Source organism: Abramis brama (genome assembly GCF_963993115.1).
Source record: "Abramis brama genome assembly, chromosome: 15".
In the NCBI taxonomy this organism is placed as follows: Eukaryota; Metazoa; Chordata; class Actinopteri; order Cypriniformes; family Leuciscidae; genus Abramis; species Abramis brama.
In genome coordinates this window covers 4,184,673-4,202,797 of record NC_139977.1, presented here as the reverse complement: position 1 = coordinate 4,202,797, position 18,125 = coordinate 4,184,673, and the positions used below count along the sequence as shown (strand labels likewise).

General features: G+C 41.3%; 1 protein-coding gene across 3 annotated transcripts in view; it reads left to right on the top strand.

Annotated features, from left to right (window-relative positions):
* The window catches only part of stk32a (serine/threonine kinase 32A), an 82,742-nt gene that overhangs the window by 17,255 nt on the left and 47,362 nt on the right, over positions 1 to 18,125 (top strand). For all 3 annotated transcript variants that reach the window (XM_084137646.1, XM_084137648.1, XM_084137647.1), the window contains exons 3-4: positions 196 to 251; positions 1,280 to 1,431. In XM_084137646.1, the coding sequence (XP_083993772.1) occupies positions 196 to 251; positions 1,280 to 1,431 (208 nt within the window). The remainder of the gene's footprint in view (positions 1 to 195; positions 252 to 1,279; positions 1,432 to 18,125) is intronic.

Genomic DNA, 18,125 nt, shown 5'->3' with positions numbered 1-18,125 from the left:
TACTGTGTTGGCTGCACAAAGTCAACTTACTATTATTGTTATACTATATGTCCTTTTTGGAGCTTGAAATGTATGGACCCCATTGATTTTCAGTGTATGGACAAATATATGTGTGTTCTGTGTTCCACAGAAAAAAGAAAATCATTGTATCTTGCAATGCACTAACTGTTACATTACATTTTTGTCTCTCCACAGTCAATTTCGACCACTTTCAGATCTTGAGAGCCATTGGTAAAGGCAGTTTTGGGAAAGTAAGTTTTGCTAAGTATTTATTTGAAAACAAACCAATAATCAAAACAAATGAAGCTCATTGTACTGAGGCCAAAGTGAATTGTCAGTGATCTTCATTGATTGTGCTTGAAACATTAATACTGTAGATTAAGACCTAATTTAAAGAATTCAATGAATAAAAGTGCTCCAGTTGGCTTCAAGACGGTTAATTACTACTATATTGACTGCATAGTATGGCAAGCCAATTGTCTATTATTGCGCAATATTCAATATAGTCAAATTTATTCTGAGATTCTATCTATGTTGACTCTCCAGTAGAGTGCAGCAGTCTGGCTCCAAAGTAAAATCAATGTTTTCTGCATAGGGAAATTGAAAAAATGGGATTTTTAATGATAATGTATATGAACATTAAAAAAGAAGAAGAAAAAAAAGTTGTTAATCAGTGGCATATGCTCTTGTTAAAGCCATCTGTTTGCAATATTTCAGCAAATCGTGTTAGACAGCAGAATTTGTGGTGAAAAATGACATTATCTATGATGCTGTACAGGAAACTCCACCAATCAGAGTAATTGCCTAGCAAATTGTACCAAAAGAACTCTGTATGAAGCACTGTTAATGATGTAATCAAATTAGTCTCCCTACACTCTCAAAATACTTTAAATATTTTTAGATATATGCATATTTTTCAAAATATATTGTTTCTATAGATATAATAAAATTAGTAATTTTATATTTCACCATAATTTTTAATTTGAGTATTTCATTCGCAGTGCTTCGTGGAATTACCATGAACAAGTTCTTTCCCCCACTAAAGCCATTAAGTACACAGTCTTGTACAATTCTCATTTTTTTATTCGCCTAGCTGGTTGGTTTGGTTCATGGCTTTAGGAAAAATGTACGGGGAAAAATAATTACAGAACTAACACTGCTGAAAAAGTGGCCGAGCACTAATGCACTCTAATAAGTGCAACAGAGACTGTCCAGTTTTTTTTAGCAACATTGGATTCTGATTTTGTTCAATAAAGACCACTTACCTTTTTTTTCCCAGGTATGCATTGTTCAGAAAAAGGACACAAAGAAAATGTATGCCATGAAGTATATGAACAAGCTTCAGTGTGTGGAGCGCAATGAGGTGCGCAATGTCTTCAAAGAGCTCCAGATAATGCAGAACCTAGAGCACCCGTTCCTGGTCAATTTCTGGTGAGTTTTTCCAAGTCATTAAGTGATTCAACAGTGCTGAAACATAGTCCAAAAGCAGTATAATTTACAAAATAACTGAATACTGTTCTGTACATTTGTTAAATTTTCATGATGTAATAAAAAATGTATGATGTTTTTTGATGTAATGTAACGAAACAGGTGACCTTGGAGTGTTTCAGCTGAGTATAAGTATTCTACTAAGACACCAATGCTAACAGTTACAATGAAAAGCTTCTTGAAAACCTAATGAGCTGACTCAACTCCTAACTGAATAGGAACTTCATGAGTAGATGGCTTTAGACACCATCAAAATGTCACTCAGTATATGAGACCTGACCAAGCAGCCATTCACACAGTATGCTTACCTAGCGTTCTGTTTATTCTGACAATAGCATGTTGCTAAGCTTACTATTCAATACTCATTCTTACTATATGTTCTATGTGTAGTGTTGGAAATATGAACTGACTATGTGACCTCCTTATTTAAGGGAGGAGGAGCCCTCTACAAATCACTTGATAAGCATCAAACATAGTTTATAAAAATATTACAATTTTATTATTCCAACAAAGACCATCAAAGACTAAAACACCAACTAAAAACATGTGTCAGTAATAATATCCGTAAAAGGAGGAAATGGCTCTCCTCAAGGGTCAGGCCTGTTCTCATGCTCCTCCTGCCACCTGAGAATAGAAACCAGAAGAAAAACCCAAAGGATTCACCGCAAACAAGTAGAAACCATTAATCACCATTACAGTGCCAACCTTCTAATACACACCACACAGCAGTGTCACGCCACCCGAATCACCTACACAGGGGGAGGTTAAGTGCCGATGCAGGCTTTTCGTCCCTGTACAAAAATATTAAGCACTGTAACACAAAAAACGAGGAGAGCAGTACCACACAAACAAAAGCAAATGACACAAATTATATTTAATAGGATCAAATTAAACATCAATATAGAATTAAGTAAAGAAAAAAGAAAAAAATAAACCACATAAGAAAACTTAAATACACAAGAGACAGTGGCTCTTTTCAACAAGATAAAAAACATAAACGTTAATACATGTTAATACAACCTGCAATAAAAGAAAACAAAACATACTTTAGCAAAAGTACAACTGCAGACTCAAACTCATAACCCATCGGCCTCAATGGAAGGTATACTGCATTTACCGGTTGTTCACACTCCTACACGGCCGCCAGCCCATTGAAGGTACCGCAGCAATAAATATTTGTCTGCCCAGCTTCCAGGACAGAGAGTAAAACCTGTTAATAAATCAGCCTAAAGGAAAAAAGGGATCAAATAAGAATGGAATTGCACTATTAAAACGCACTCATTCAACACAAACAAATCACACAACTAATAACTCCACACACCTATATGAAAGGGTCAAGAGGCTGAACGTCGAGCCAATTTCAGAAACATGCCAATCTCACTATCTGTTTCTGAAACAATTATTTATGATTTCTTGGTCATATGACTAGCTACCCACACCTGAAACTCATTGCTGGCCAGTCTCCTCCCACATATGGATAGGTTTTAGTATTACACTAAAGTGCAATATGACGAAATGTAAAACAACCATGTCATTTATTTGAAGTGCATTTTTATGTTGATCTAATCGAAAATCATTTCCAGTTTAAACCTGATTTATTTTATTTGGCTAAAAGCAAACAACACTCACAACACAATTTTTTTTTATATATAGTATTTTAAATATTGTTGGTGTGCAGAACACGTACTAGCTAGCTTTACTGACTGCATAAATTATTGTGGGTTTTATTTAGTTTTTGGTTGTCAGCACATAACAGAAATTATTATGTATTTTATTTTATTATAGTGAAATTAAGTTGTAAAAGCCAAAATATATTATATTGACCTACACTGAGCCTAAAATAGCATACTGTATAGTAGGTACTACATTTTATTTTTAAACTTACTTTGCGACTGTTAAAAAAGTATTTTCTATATCAGTGGTTCCCAACCCTGGTCCTGAAGTACAATACATTTTAGATGGCTCTTTAATCTGACACAACCATTTCAGGTCTTGAAGTCTCTACTAACTAGCTGATGAGTTGAATCTGGTGTGTTTGATTAGGGAGACATGCAAAATGTGCAGAGTTTGGGGTACTCCAGGACCAGAGTTGAGAACCACTGTTTTATATAGTATGAATATGTGTAGTATGTCTGAACAGAATGAAATCCTAACATTACTCCCCTCTCCCGGATGGTGCATCCTTGTGCCGTAAATAGAAACCACACCTTAGTGGAGGAATGGAAAAACTCTAAGGAGACGCTGGAGCCTCCCCAGGGAATAGACAATGGAGGGAGAAGCCAAGGAGGAGATGATGGAGGGAGGAGCCAGGTAGCGACCCAGAGCAGAGTCACCAGGATGAAGGCCCATGGTGGAACCAATGGAGGGAGAAGCCAGGGCGGAGACAGGAACCTGTCCAACTAAGGTGGAGCTGGGAGAGAGGTGGGGACCCAGGCGGAGGGGAGGAAACGAAGACTCGTGGTGACACTGTAGGCCAGAAGAGCCAAAATGGAGCTGGCGCCTGTGGGAGTGAGGATAATGGTGGAACCGGAAGGAAGGAGGAGCCCGGCCAAGCCAGAGGGGTGGAGGGTCGAAATGCCGCTGAAAGTGACTTTTTTCCTATCCAGAAAAAAGGGCACAAGGGAGGTACCACATGTGGAAAGAAGTCTCTGTGGTGTGGGTTTACCAACCGGGAAACTGAACAGTGGAAATACATCATATGGGATTACCATCAGGTAATCCAGAAATATGGAGCCCCCAACCCAAGTACAAGGGCTCACCTAAAAAGGGACATACCACGAGCAATCGGCCTGGCAGCAAATTCCACCACCAAATTCAGCTACTGAATTTGTCCAGGGTTTGCCGGACATGGGGAACCCACATGGACAAAAATGCACACGTTATCACCTCAAGGAGGGGACAGGTGCTGTGTGCAAGCGATACACTGGACCAGTTGTCCAAAGTTTATCTATACGTGTCTGATAATACTTGGGAGACGAAACTGGCTAAACCCAGAGATTGTAAAATCTTGCAAAGGTACCATTCACTAGTGCCCCAGAGGATGCAACACTCCTGTAGGAGTGTGCTCGCTCTCCCAGGGGGCACGGCACACCCTGTGTTTGGTATGCCAGAGAAATGGCATCCACAATCCTCTGTTTGGAGATAGCCTTCCCCTTCTGCTATCCCCCTAAACAGACAAAGAGCTGCTCAGAGCATCTGAAGCTATCTGTGCGGTCCAAGTAAATGCAAAGAGCATGCACTGGTCACACCAAAGATAAGTGCTTGCAAGTTCACCACCTGATCCCAGGGGTAGTGGAAACTTTGGGCACATAGCCCAGTCGGGTTCTCAGAATCACGTGAGTATGCCAGACTGAACCCAAGGCACGTTTCGCTAACAGAGAATGCTTGCAGGTCCCCAACCCTCTTGATGGGTGTGGGCGTGGTCAGGAGGGCCCTTTTCAACGAGAGGGCACTAAGCTCAATTGACTTCAGGGGCTCAAACAGGGCTCTCTGTAGGCCCAGCAACACTACAGAGGACCCAAGAAGGAATAAGGTGCAGACCTGGAAGATTTAACCTCCTGGCACCTCAAAGGAACCTGATGATTAGGTTGTGCTTCCCTAAGGACTTACCATCCACTGTGTCACCTTAGTGCAGTGCACCTTAGAACGGTGCTTTCCTGCAGGAAGGAAAGCAGAGCCAGGGCCAGACTTGGAGGTTCTAGAGGTCTGGTTGTGGGTGCCAAATTGTGCCCTACCCCTGAGAAAGAAGGTCCTTCCTAAGGGGAATTCACAAAGGAGGGGCTGTCATGAGGACAGATGACAGACGAGCGTGATAGCCACGTGATGTGTACTGTAGCGACATGCCGATCTTGGGACTCGAATCTTAAGCCAGTGCTGAAGCGGTCTCATATGCATCGACCTGAGCGGTGTAACTGCCACTAAGGAAGTCTCTGAGATTTAAGATTTGCCGCAACCCACCACCCTTTTCTGGTACGATGAAGTAAAGGCTGTTTAACCCTTTCCTCTTCTCGGCTGGAGGGACAGGCTCTGCCGCACCCTTTACTAGAAGGACTGCAATTTCTGCACGCAAGACAGGGCTTCCTTTCCTGCTACTGAAGTAAAACACGGGTCACAGACTGTCAATTTAGTTTTCATTTTCATGAACTTTAAGTTTGCTTGTCATTATTTACTGTTGTCTTTGTTCGCGTTTCCCGCCACTTGTTTGTTACCATGGATATTCATTAAACAGCTGTTCGCATTTGAGATATCATTGTATACTTAAGTTCCTGTGTTTCCTAAGTTCATTGTCGGTTATTGTTTGTGTGTAGACACGCTTGTTACGTTATGGATTATCTGAGTTTATTGCTTTATTAAAGTCCCACTCCGATCATATTTTGAGCTATTTTTAAACATTCTCAGTGGTCTTTAAATGATGATTATGCCGTTTTTAGCCAAAATCACAAAACCTGTGCCGTTTTCTGGGACTTTGCTTCAGCAGAGCGGCAGTAGCTCATTAGCAATTCGCCTCTGCGTTGTGGGCGGAGCCGTTGGCACGGAGACGACCCTCCCCCTCGTTCACACCGCCGCCGACTTGAGCTTCCGAGAAAACGGAGGAGAAGCTGATCATCGCCGTTGCTGGGTTAGGGTTTCCTATCATTATCGGATTAATTGCAGTTTAACCATCAGAGTGAAAGTTTATCATTTGCATGTGTTTTTAAGTCCTGCCAGTTTAACAGGGCGCGCTTGACAGGGCATATAAGAACGCAGAGAGATAGCAGAGAGAGAGAGAGCCTCGGCCGCGCGCGCGCACTCACTATTAATAATAATAAATAATAATGTGACCAAAACGGTTATACAAATGCTGTCATTATAAAAGGTTTCTAGTGTCAATGTATTGCTTGTTTATTTTGTTTACTTTTCATGGTGTGACACTTCTCTTCTCCCATGATCGAACATAGAATGCTGCTACGTCAGAGCGGCCAAAGCGTCAACAAGCTTCCTCGTACTTTTTGACAAGCGTCCTTGACAGGGCGGCCAGAGCTTCTTTGCCGCTCAAGTCGGCGGCGGTGTGAACGTACAGTTAGCATTGCAACCAGCTACCGCACATAGGTGTTAATCCGCCATCGTCTTCTCTACTCCTCAGAACCTGAGCCGCGGGGGCGGAGGGGAGTATGAGCTTGTGGCACCGCCCAGTGGAGTTACTACGTCACAACTCCAGTCTATTTTAGCTGGCATTTTAGCGTCTGCTACTGATTCACAGCCATTTGAATGCAGAAATACTCAGAAATACAACTTTGAACTTATTTTTCTCAAGATATGTCCTCTAACATCAGAAAAATGCCACAAGAACATGTTAACACCTAGAAAAACATGATTTTCATCGGAGTGGGTCTTTAAATACATTCGCATTGGAACCTTTGACTCATCTTCATCTTTGGACAACTGTGACAGAATAACTGACCACAAAATGGATTATGCAGCTGAATTTGCTGCGTTGGCCAGGAGAGGCCAACATTTATTGGACTACACCCTTCAATTCTGCCACCTTGCCATTCGTTCACCGTTTTAATTACGAAACCATCAAATCTCTGTATTGGATCGGGGCGAACTACGAACATCAAGTAGACCTCCCAGACATGCAAGAACTCAGCTGGAGGGATGTGAGGGTGGGTCTCAGCAGATGGAGTGCCTGCTGCGATGAAGCTGCCAATGTCATGAGAAGTGGATGTGCCCACCATCGCACCGGAGCCTGAGCCCCTTACGTCTGACCTGGCGTGCGAGCCGGCCACCGAGTTCGTGACAGAGGAAATACTAGTGGAGTTTGAGGGAATTGAGGAGTTCCCCGTCCACAACCTCGCCGCAGTGAGTGAGTGCGTAATGGACTGGGAGACTGATGTGTTGGTCCCACCCTTTTACCACCACCTCGAGTTCCAGCCCTGTCTTCGTCATCTCCTGTCTACACCATTGTTCATCCCTTACCTCCTCACTGCGTTGGGGATTCACCTGGGGCATCCCATGAGCCATCCTCAAACGGCCTCCCTGGCTCTGCCTCCGGCTACTGTCCCCCGCTACCCCACCTCGGCACATCACCTTAACTCCTCCACCTCCATTCCTCCCTCACGCACCAGGTCGAACATAAACGAAAGACTCACAGGTTTGGAATGACATGAGTAATTAATGACAGAATTTTCATTTTGGGATGAACTATCCCTTTAAAAGGATTTAGGTTTAGATGCTGACAATATGTTTACATTATTTCAGTGTACAATATCAGCTTTTTAGATTTATTATAAATAAATAATAAAATTAATATAATACAATATCATCTTTATCAACAACAACAAAAAATCTTATATAAATAATAAATAAATAAAACATATAAAACCATATCAACAGAACTCATGTATGAATACCTAAAAATGTGATCACGTTGCATTTAGAATCAACTAAAAACACCTCAAATATTATGGCACGTCTTGTTTTCTTTATCAGACTCAATGGAGCATGCTGGAGCACAACACATCATCCTCATCAGAATGTGATGCATGAATGACTAAATTGCAAATGACTAAATCAATAGCAGTGCTTTTTTTAATTAAAAATTAAATAATACGTACAGCGGAGAAGAGAAAACAGCTCTCTCTAAATAATAGTCCTGCCGCATGGGGCGTTAAATTTGATAAGAATGCATGGGGAATGGTAATGTGCTTGGCAGCCGTTTTAAAAGAAGGTGAGCATTGTGCATGTTCCCCTGCAGTGCTGCAGATGAATGCGAGTTCTACTGGACCGAAAGAGCACTCAAGGTCAGATGTGAGAGACTTCAAGCCACAGTCTCTCTCTCTCTCTCTCTCTGTCTCTGTTTGTGTAAAAATGAATAGATAAGTATTATAACTGTGGTTATGATTATTCATGAGACCATAGAATGTATTATAAGGTGCATTGCAACGCACAATTAATGCATTATAATACTTGTATAATGCATAATATATAAAGGCTTTAAGTAAAGTGTTAGCACAAAATTCACCTTTTTTTGACAAATATAAAATAATCTGTTCAGTCAGTTCTCAAATTATATACAGTAGTATTTTACAGTAGTAAAACAAAACAATCTCAAAATATGAGATTAAAATAGTGTGTCAAGCACTCATTTCTCAAAAGTGACATTGTCGAACAGTGACACCAGCAGATCAAGTTTCAGAGGGAGGCAGCTCATTGTGTTCTCACTGAGGTCATAAAGTGTGCATGTGAGTAATGGCAAAGTGCAGATCACATGAGAGAAGGTTGTAACTGGCTGATCACCCCTTCAATGTGACCTTTGGGTGCTACGTTTGAATCATTAAGAAAAATAACACATTCCCTGGGTAAAACCCCCATAGTTAAGAGTTATGCAAGTTGGGATTTTGTAGAATCAATATTAAAGTGCCCCTATTATACTTTTTCGAATATTGCCTTTCATGCAGTGTGTAATATAGCTGTCTCTGAATGTAAACGGTCTGCAAAGTTGTAAAGACGAAAGTGCACGATAAATACAAAGTTCTGTCATGAAACTCTAGATGGCATACGTTAATAGGTCCTTAACTCAACCTGCTTGCAATCACATCGTTGTCTATAGGGTACAGCTGATTGGTTCCTGCCATTTCAGTAGCCAATAAGCTTGCGTGCTCAACCTTCAAATACTTTGTTAGCATTTGCCTTAGCAGTGCAGCGCGCTTTCAGAAACCCTCCTCCTTCTCCAGCTCTACCTTTATAGATCTGCTAGGTGTAATTCATGTATGCTATATTGTACAGCAGCAGCATGTCTTGCCCACAGCAGCATGTTGTGAATGTATTGGCAGGAGTAAATCTCTGTACTTGCTCTGCAGCCGTAGCAGCGTAGCAGATCTATTCTGCCTAGACCAAACATATCAACATTGTCATGTCCATTACCATGCCAAACACTCATGACAGAAATAAAGTTATTGTCTCCCAAAAGAAAGAATCGACTCTGAACCGCCTAAACGAGCCGTCAGGAATTTCAGTCTCGTTTGCATAATGCCTGCCTATAGTCTTCATTGGCTGTCCTCGAACAACTTGACCCGCCCTCAAACACTGTAGATGGTTCGTTGTGTACATGTCGAGAAGACGTTGCTCTGCAAAAGCAAATTCTCTTTTATAACACTTCCAAAGAATGAGGATGTAAAGAGTCAGTGGTTGAAACTACCACAGCGATACAACAGCAGTATAACCTTTTGACGATTGCTTCTCAAATCTCTGAGGTCTAAATAGGATTAACAAAACACTTATTAAAGATGGGTCAGTACCCTGTTTTTTTAGACCGACTTGCTCCTCAGAATCACAACCTGAAAGTATGATTAATTATTGATGTATATATTTTCTACCAAGTGTTCAAAATTCGTGATTTATATTGTGTTGGTCTCCGGCTAACTCACGTTATTAAAATTGTGTCCATTAAGGCAGATTGTCTGTTGTTCTTACTACTTTGAGTAATGATAAAGGATGGAGCAAGATTTGTTTTACAAATGGCGCTTTTACACTGCATGGTACGGCTCGGTTCGGCTCAGTACGGTTCGACTCGGCGCGGAACGGTTCGGCTCGCTTCGCTTTTCCACTGCGTGGTACGACTCGACTCGGTACGGCACGGTTCGGTTCGCTTTAGCTCGGTTGCTTTTCCACTGCAGTTAGTACCGCTTCAAAGTGGGTGGGACTGATCGTTATAGTTGCCGTCTCTACTGCCATGACATCATCATATTAAATGCGAATTTTTCATTCCGTGTTTCCCCATCCACTCCTCGGCAACCAACGAGAGGAACGTCTGCACCTTGTCCACTGACCACGATTCAGCCATTTCTTTTTTTGAAGTTTATACTCTTTTTTTTTTTTTAATTTTTTTTAAAGCAAATACTTTTAAAACAGGCGCTACAGCGTTGGCTGTTGTCTACTGGCTATTTAAATCTAGCGGGTTTAGTGTCTCGTGTCGTAAATACAATGACGCTGGTAGTGATGATTCTGTTTGACCAATCAGTGATCTGCAGTGTTTTCACGTCACATTTTAGTATCGGTACGGTACGCTTGGAACCTCAACAGAGGTGGTACCATTTAAAGCGAGCCGAAGCGAGCCGTACCGTACCGTACCATGCAGTGGAAATGCGCCATAAGTGAGCCGTACCGAACCGAGCCGTACCGTACCATGCAGTGGAAAAGCGCCAAAGCGTGCCGTACCGAACCGAGCCGTACCGTACCATACAGTGGAAAAGCACCAAAACTTTAATGTTTCATCAGTCATTCACGTTAGTGCTCGGCTAATGTATGTGCTGTTATTGATACAGTTAATGATACAGTTCCCACATGTGCACTGCAATAAATTAGAAATATACACATGGGTTTGTTGATGGACATACTCTTGTTAATGCTGATGGTGAGGAATTACAGTTGTATTAACTCATAATGTACAGTACCTCACACTGAGTAGCGTATCACTGAGAAACGTCCTGCTCAAGTCGTCCTTGTGATGGAGGTTCGGATTGAATAACTACTGGTAGTTATTCCAATGTTTCATCATCGGACTCGCACTCGGATTGATATGGTAAAATCGACATCATCGTTCTGAGCTTTAGGAAGCCTCCGGAGCTGAAGTTCAGTTATGGGCATTTAGCTTCCGACAAGCGCTGTAAGCGGTAGACCAATCACAACAGACTGAGCAGAGAAGGCTCTGGGAAAGGAGGGATTTAGAGAGACTGATTCATCTGACAAGTAATTTGGTAATCATTGAAAAATCTGCTGATATGCAATGTATAATATGAGAAAATGTTAGGACATTTTTAGAAAATGAGTGTTTTTTACCTTTGATGCATGTAAACCTGTTGTAGGAGACCACATGAACCTTTAAAATAATAGGGGCACTTTAAAAGTATTTGTTGTGCTGTCTTTACAAATGTTGTAATAATTCTAATAAGAATCAGCAGAAAATAATGAGCATTACATAGAAAACCCTCAAAATGTATGGATGCCTTTTTGCGCTAGATTGTGCTAGATTGTCAAAATGCAATAAACAAAAAAACAAAAAAAAATTAACTTATATTAAAAAAACTACTATATACTGACATTTAAATTAATTATTTTATACAATGCACTAATTTTGTACATGCATGTTTTTACATTGTACTTGTACATTGTACATTTACGGGGTTGGAACAACATGAGGGTGAATAATTACTGACAGAATTTTCATTTTTGGGTGAACTAACCCTTTAACCTTACCACACCACTAAACATGTTGTATCCCACCTCAATAGCAGCACAAGTGTTTCGCAATGCAACATGAACACAATAAGTACAGAGTATTTAACTATTATTATTATTATTATGTAAGTACATAATTAAAGTACATAGTTAAATATACCTAATATAAAGTCGGACCCATTTTCTTTATGCAAAATAAATTAAAAAAATATTATGTTTGGGTCAAATTACAGCCCAGACAGGTTTTCATAACATCACCCAACTGTATGGGTTATTATAATATTTTGTGGTCAGATGAAACCAAGATCTATACTCCAAACCGCAAAACAACCAGGTTGGATGGACAGTGCATCACAGGGCTTGAAACTAAGATATCTTGATAAATATATTGCTTACACCAGACACTTTTGCAGTAAAATGTTTGGCAGTAGACGATTACTTCAAATACTTATCTGTGCAGTATTCAGATATAGCAGTGGTCCAAGCCTAATTACTTTTAAATGAGATGTAGACAGGCTTCATTCTCTGATGGCCAACTGAGTCTACAACCTTTTTTATATTTAAAGAGGAGAGCTCTCATCCTACCTCCTATCTCACACTGAGTGTGTTTCCCCAGACCGCTGAAACTCTTCTGCTTGTGAACGTGAGGTCTGTGGCGAAAGTTGAATCCTCCTCTCCTGATGTCTGAATGGCTGACCTTCTAAAACAAAAAGATAATAGCATTTAGACTATAGTTTTCACATTCAAAAGCCATTGCACTTTAATGGTCGTATTATTTAATGGACAATTATGAATAATGTTGTACTATGCTATTAGCACTTTTAAACTGGTTTTGATGAACTGTTGTAGAGATAATTACATTATTTTGGCTTGTGTTTAGCAATTTTCGTTTTCGTTTAAGAGCCCCCCAAATGCACTCAAAGTGAATCAATCTTTTGTCACCATTGTGCTTGTACAGGAAGTATACCTTGACCGAAGAAGGCTCACATCTTATGCTTTCTCAGCACCACGGTGTAATTTGGTCCCTCTTTGACAAGGGCCGCTGAGCAGGCATTGCGAACTGACAAATAAAGCCTGTCAATCAAAGTGCAGTTTAAAATCAATGTGACACATATCATGGTGACATCTTAAGCACATTTTCATGCCATGCCTTTTTCCTTGTCATTAGTAATTTATCAGATGTGTTCTTTTGCAGTAGTGCAGGATCTCAGTGAAGCCCTGAAATACAAATCAAGCAGCTTCAAAGGGTCATTAGACAGCTATAAAGAATGAAAAATGAATGCCCCACAAAATCTGACAATGCCAAAGTGAAATACTTTTGTGCATATTTTGCCAGGCTAACATGAAAATTATTATGAGATACACAAAAGCTGTTTAATTCTGCCCTCTGTTTGGTTTCAAAGGCAGTTTATTATCATAAACTAAAAACCATTGGAAATAATATATATTAATTACATAAAAAATTAAATAAACTTATTTTATTTCAGCTAACATTTCTCATTTTCAATTAGTATGAGCTAAATTATAAATAATTAAAACAAAATAAACTAAAAACTAACAAACAGATTTACTAAAAAGGGCAAATCGGGCTCTCTTGCGTGAGACCGCAATCCAATAAAAGTTCTACGGGTGATCGACTGACATGACTCAGCCAGCTCATTTACATTAGGCTTGTTTGACTTCATACAGCTCTGCGCAGACCGATCGGCGGCTGACTTGAAGCAGTGCATGCCGGTTAGAAATTGTGTCCGACTTGAGACAGCACCGACTCTACGTGACTGTGACGTACTGCGAGAGCGACTCGAGAGCAGCCGGAGGACTCAGCCAGCGGAGTTTCTCCAGAGCGGCTGCATGAGCTCTGATGACGACACAGCTGTTCCACGATTGGCCGAATCCACCGCATCACATGTTGTTCCATGTTTATTCGAACCCCTTTAGTTCGACTAATTTTCACAATGTTCTGTTTTTTATAAGAGTGAAAGCTATTTTCATGTAGTCGCGATGTTACATTGTGTCATGTTTATCAAAATAAAACTGATACCCCTGAGACCCCACTACATTGGTATTTAAATAGTATAGACTTATGTTGAACTTTATTCTTGTGCAAACAGACGCTGTATGAAGCAGTACATAAAGTATTAAATGGAAACATAGCTGAAAGTCTGTGTATTTGGCAAATAGTGCATTTATTTCACTTCAGCTGTGGTAAAGTATGCAAACACAGCGCGAGCGTCACTACGGGAAGGAGAAAGTGTCCGACTTCTCGTCTCCGTTTTCAACTCCTCTCGCCTGAACGCGACAACTCTCGCCGACCGGTTACATTCAGCCGCAGCCGATGTCCAACACACCTATTATGAGCAAAGCAATCTATCAATCTACAAAATAGCGTGGGTCGCAAACAAGCGAAGCCGATGATAATCAGGTGCGGGTGATCTACTAACAACACAGGCGCACGATATTAAATTTGAGAACGTGGCTTGGCAAGTGATATATTCGGATAACATCTTCCTCTGGCATTTCGCATAAATGAACATGAGTGGAGACATTTCTCTTCATTCTACCACTCACTCTCTATTCTCTGTGGTTTATCCTCCTTGCAGCAACTTTCGCAGCCATGTCAAGCACAAAATGGGTTAAGACATGTTTTTTTGGGTGTTAAATAATTTCACACAGAACAGTAAACTGACTACAGCAAACTTAGGACTGCACTCTTTGTGCTATGGTTTCTCAAATTGTGTGGCTTGTCGATTTTCTAAAAATACAATAGGAAATCAGTAAGGCAAACAGTAATCTTTTTTTGACTGGTAAATGATGAAACGGGAAAAACAATCCTATAGGACAGAGCCATAACTATAGACCAGAATATCATAGAGACTTGCCACACAGGACACCAAAGCACCCACTTAACAACCTGCTAAAAACAACCACCTCATAGCAATGTCCTAAAAACCAGCCACAGCACCTTCAGAAAAATCTAACTGTAAGTGCCTCATGAATTTTGATCTTGACCAGGAATGCTCTAATTTTTTCTGTCTAAAATAACATTACTGCATTTTTTATATTTTAGAAGATTTCAATGTAGAGTCTCCTTGGAAATGATGAGATGTCCCAATTCAAATGAGCATGTTCAGTATGGCATGTTCACTTAGATGACTCACACAAGTCTTTTAAAACATTAAGCAATGATATGAGAAAATCTGCAGATGGCCAGATTGTTGTTATGTTGGTTAAAAACCCTCAGGCTGTGTTGTATTTGTGTCCACACTGAGACTACTCTGATTCAATCTCTTATGCTCCTGCCTTACTTCATGCATTGAGAACTTTCACTTCAAAACCGAGGATGCATGCAGTCCCTCATGAATATTAAAAGAAAAGTTCACCCAAAAATGATCTGTCATAATTTACTCAACCTCAAGTTGTTCTAAACCTGTATGAATTTCTTTCTTCTGCTGAACACAAAAGGAGTTGTTGGTGTGCATGGAAATGCGGTGAGATGGGAAGAATTCCATGTCTAAGTACGGATGTACCCACCCCAAGTCTTTTGGCAACCGTGAGCGGATCTGTAAACTTGTCTCTTAGGAACTTGCAAGGGGTTGCATACCCTCACTGTATCCCCCTCATGGAAACAAGGAGTACAAGCACCCCGCTTAGCATCTGTGTACTTTTACATTTTGGGCCATATCTTGCACCCAGCGCAATTGACTTTGTACACCGACGCATTTTTCATTCCTATTTTGCACCCGACGCACAGCAGACTTTTCCCTCCACAGACGCACGTCGGTAAATTAGGGAATGAACTTGCGCTCCCGGGGGCGGTTCAGCGCAAAGAGGAGGCGTGTTCCGGCGCAAACATTCCCTGGTGCTATTTTGCAGTTTCAGAAAACAATTCCGCCACAGACCAGGAAAAACCTAGTCTAAAGTCAGCGGTGCGTTATTCAGACGCTATTTTAAGGGCGTAAGCTTGGCCATAATGTAGCGTGTGCACAACGCACATACACTTTGCTTCTCTCATCTACACACAGACACAGCAGTTGCCATGTTTGCAAACCATACATAATTACAAGGAAAAATATTCCAAACGAGGGAAATCATTGTTGTGTCCATGAAGATGTGAAAAAATAGGCATAAATCTAGCTTACACATTTACCAAAATTATTATACGCCTGTTTAACCGAAGCTAATCTGGGTGGATTTCTCCATCCCCATACAGTGTTACTTCTCTGTGTTTTACGGCCCTGGCGAGAACGTCAGTCTCCTCGGCTGTGAACCGCTCCTGGCAAATCCGCTGTTATAATAGCAATCCGCCATGGAACAAGCGCGCTCGCTCTTAAAGGGAATGTGAGATGGCGCTCTGATTGGTTTATTTCGTTATTATTACGTTACACCCAAACCACACCTATGAGTAATGTAGCTACTTCAGACCAAACCATTTTAGATTTGCGTCGGGTGCAAGAGTCATTTATCCCGTCGGTATAATAGCAACAGCGCCCGAGATCCACCCACAAAGTTGCTTGCGTTTCGCGTTTGATACTTGCGTTTCAGATCGTTAAAATAGGGCCCTCTGTGTTGCAGTTGTGTTGCCCTTCACGAACAGTCATATCAGTTGGCTGATGCACAGGAACAGATGGCAAAATAGACAGCCTTGTGCACATTTGCCTGACATAGAGGAGCTGAATGGGTGAAGTACCAGTTGCAACATGTGGTGTGGTACTGCAAGAAATCAGTTACCACAGATGTTACTAGATGGCCATTTAGACAGTGTGTTGAGACACATGGTTGAGCCTCTCTACAACACCATTAGCTGCCACGTAGAGAGGAACGATGGTGACGAATATTCCTTCCTTACAGAAAATCAGCGAAAGCAGCAGATGTAAACTGGTCACCGTTATCTGTAATTACACTCAATGGAAGACTGAAGACTAATGACAGAAACAAAGTCACAGAATCTGTAGTGACAGAGTGAGTAAAGGAGACCTCAGGCCATTTGCTGTAATAGTCAGTTAAGGTTATCCCAAACCTACAGTATAGTGGGATGCAGCAGTGTCAAATGGCCCGACTATATCCACAGCCACTTTCTGCCATGGTCCATCTGGCAACAGTTCTGGCTGGAGAGGAGCAGGTGTGGGACTTGACAGTTTTGTCATTGAGCAGACACACGTGGCAGGGGGAAGGGGGGATCTCCTCAACCACCACCAATGTGCAGCATCACCTGGATGATGTGACGGCAGCCTGCGCCAGAACGACCACCACACACCAGCTTGCTGGTGGAGAGGAGACTTTTTTTGATTATGAGGCCATGATGGACAGAGCCCAATGGGCAAATTTGGCCAGGATGCCGAGGTTACACCCCTACTCTTTGTCGAAGGACATCCATCCACATGCAGCATCAACATTAGCAGCAGACAGCGAATTAGAGGCGTCAGGTAGAAAAGAAACAATCAACATCATCAACAGGAGCTTGAGCAACAGCATTATCTGCAGGAGAAGCAGGGCAAACGTGACAGATAATCAGCAATGGCATTCTGAGTCCCGACTGTCCTCATGCTGCAGCACTTGGTAGTAAGCATTAGTCAGGTCAATGATAGAGAAAACAGTAGAAACTTTTCAGCAGAGAGTGGTTCATCAATGTAAATGAAAGTCCAATGGAAAAGAGTCCAACATCACTGCTTTATTTGGCTCTCTGAGGTCAACGCATATCCTAATTTTACCTGACTTGTTCTGCATAACAATTGGTGACACCCATGCGGAGGCATCGATGCGTTCTATCACCCCAGCTACTTGCAAGTGGTTTAATTCCTCTGACACAGCACTCCAAACAGAGAGTGGCAGACGACATCGTTTTTGGCTCACAAGTGTGACGGCTTCATTCAGCTATATGTGATGCATAAAGTTTTTAGCACATCCAAACTCAGTTGACTCAGCAATATAGGAGAAGCAGGAGAAGCAGGCAGGATTGTTTTCAATCCTCACATTCAGTGCAGACATTATTCCCTCCCCATGAGTGGAGTCCCTTTGTATAATAATTTATTTAATTGTATAAATAAAGAACGTAGCAGGAACTGAGTGGTCATGTAGGAAAGCGTTCGCTGACAAACATCCAACCACTGGAGTTTGGGCTTTTGATGATGTCACAAGCCTGGCTGTGGGTTGCGACAGCACAACATTACTGGTTAATGGTCATGAGCATGTCAAAGTGAATGGGGCATTGCAAAGCGATCAAATGCGCTAAAATGGATGCTTCAATACAACATTTGCATGCAACCATTCAGAAAGACAAATGTTCCGGTTTATGATGTTTACTTTGACGTGTCCAGTGTATAGACAGCCTCAAATTGTTGTGCATCATGTCAAAAAATGTGCCCAGTGCAAAACGCATTCACTCTGGACAGTGTTTGCCTACTCAATTGCTTACTCGTGAC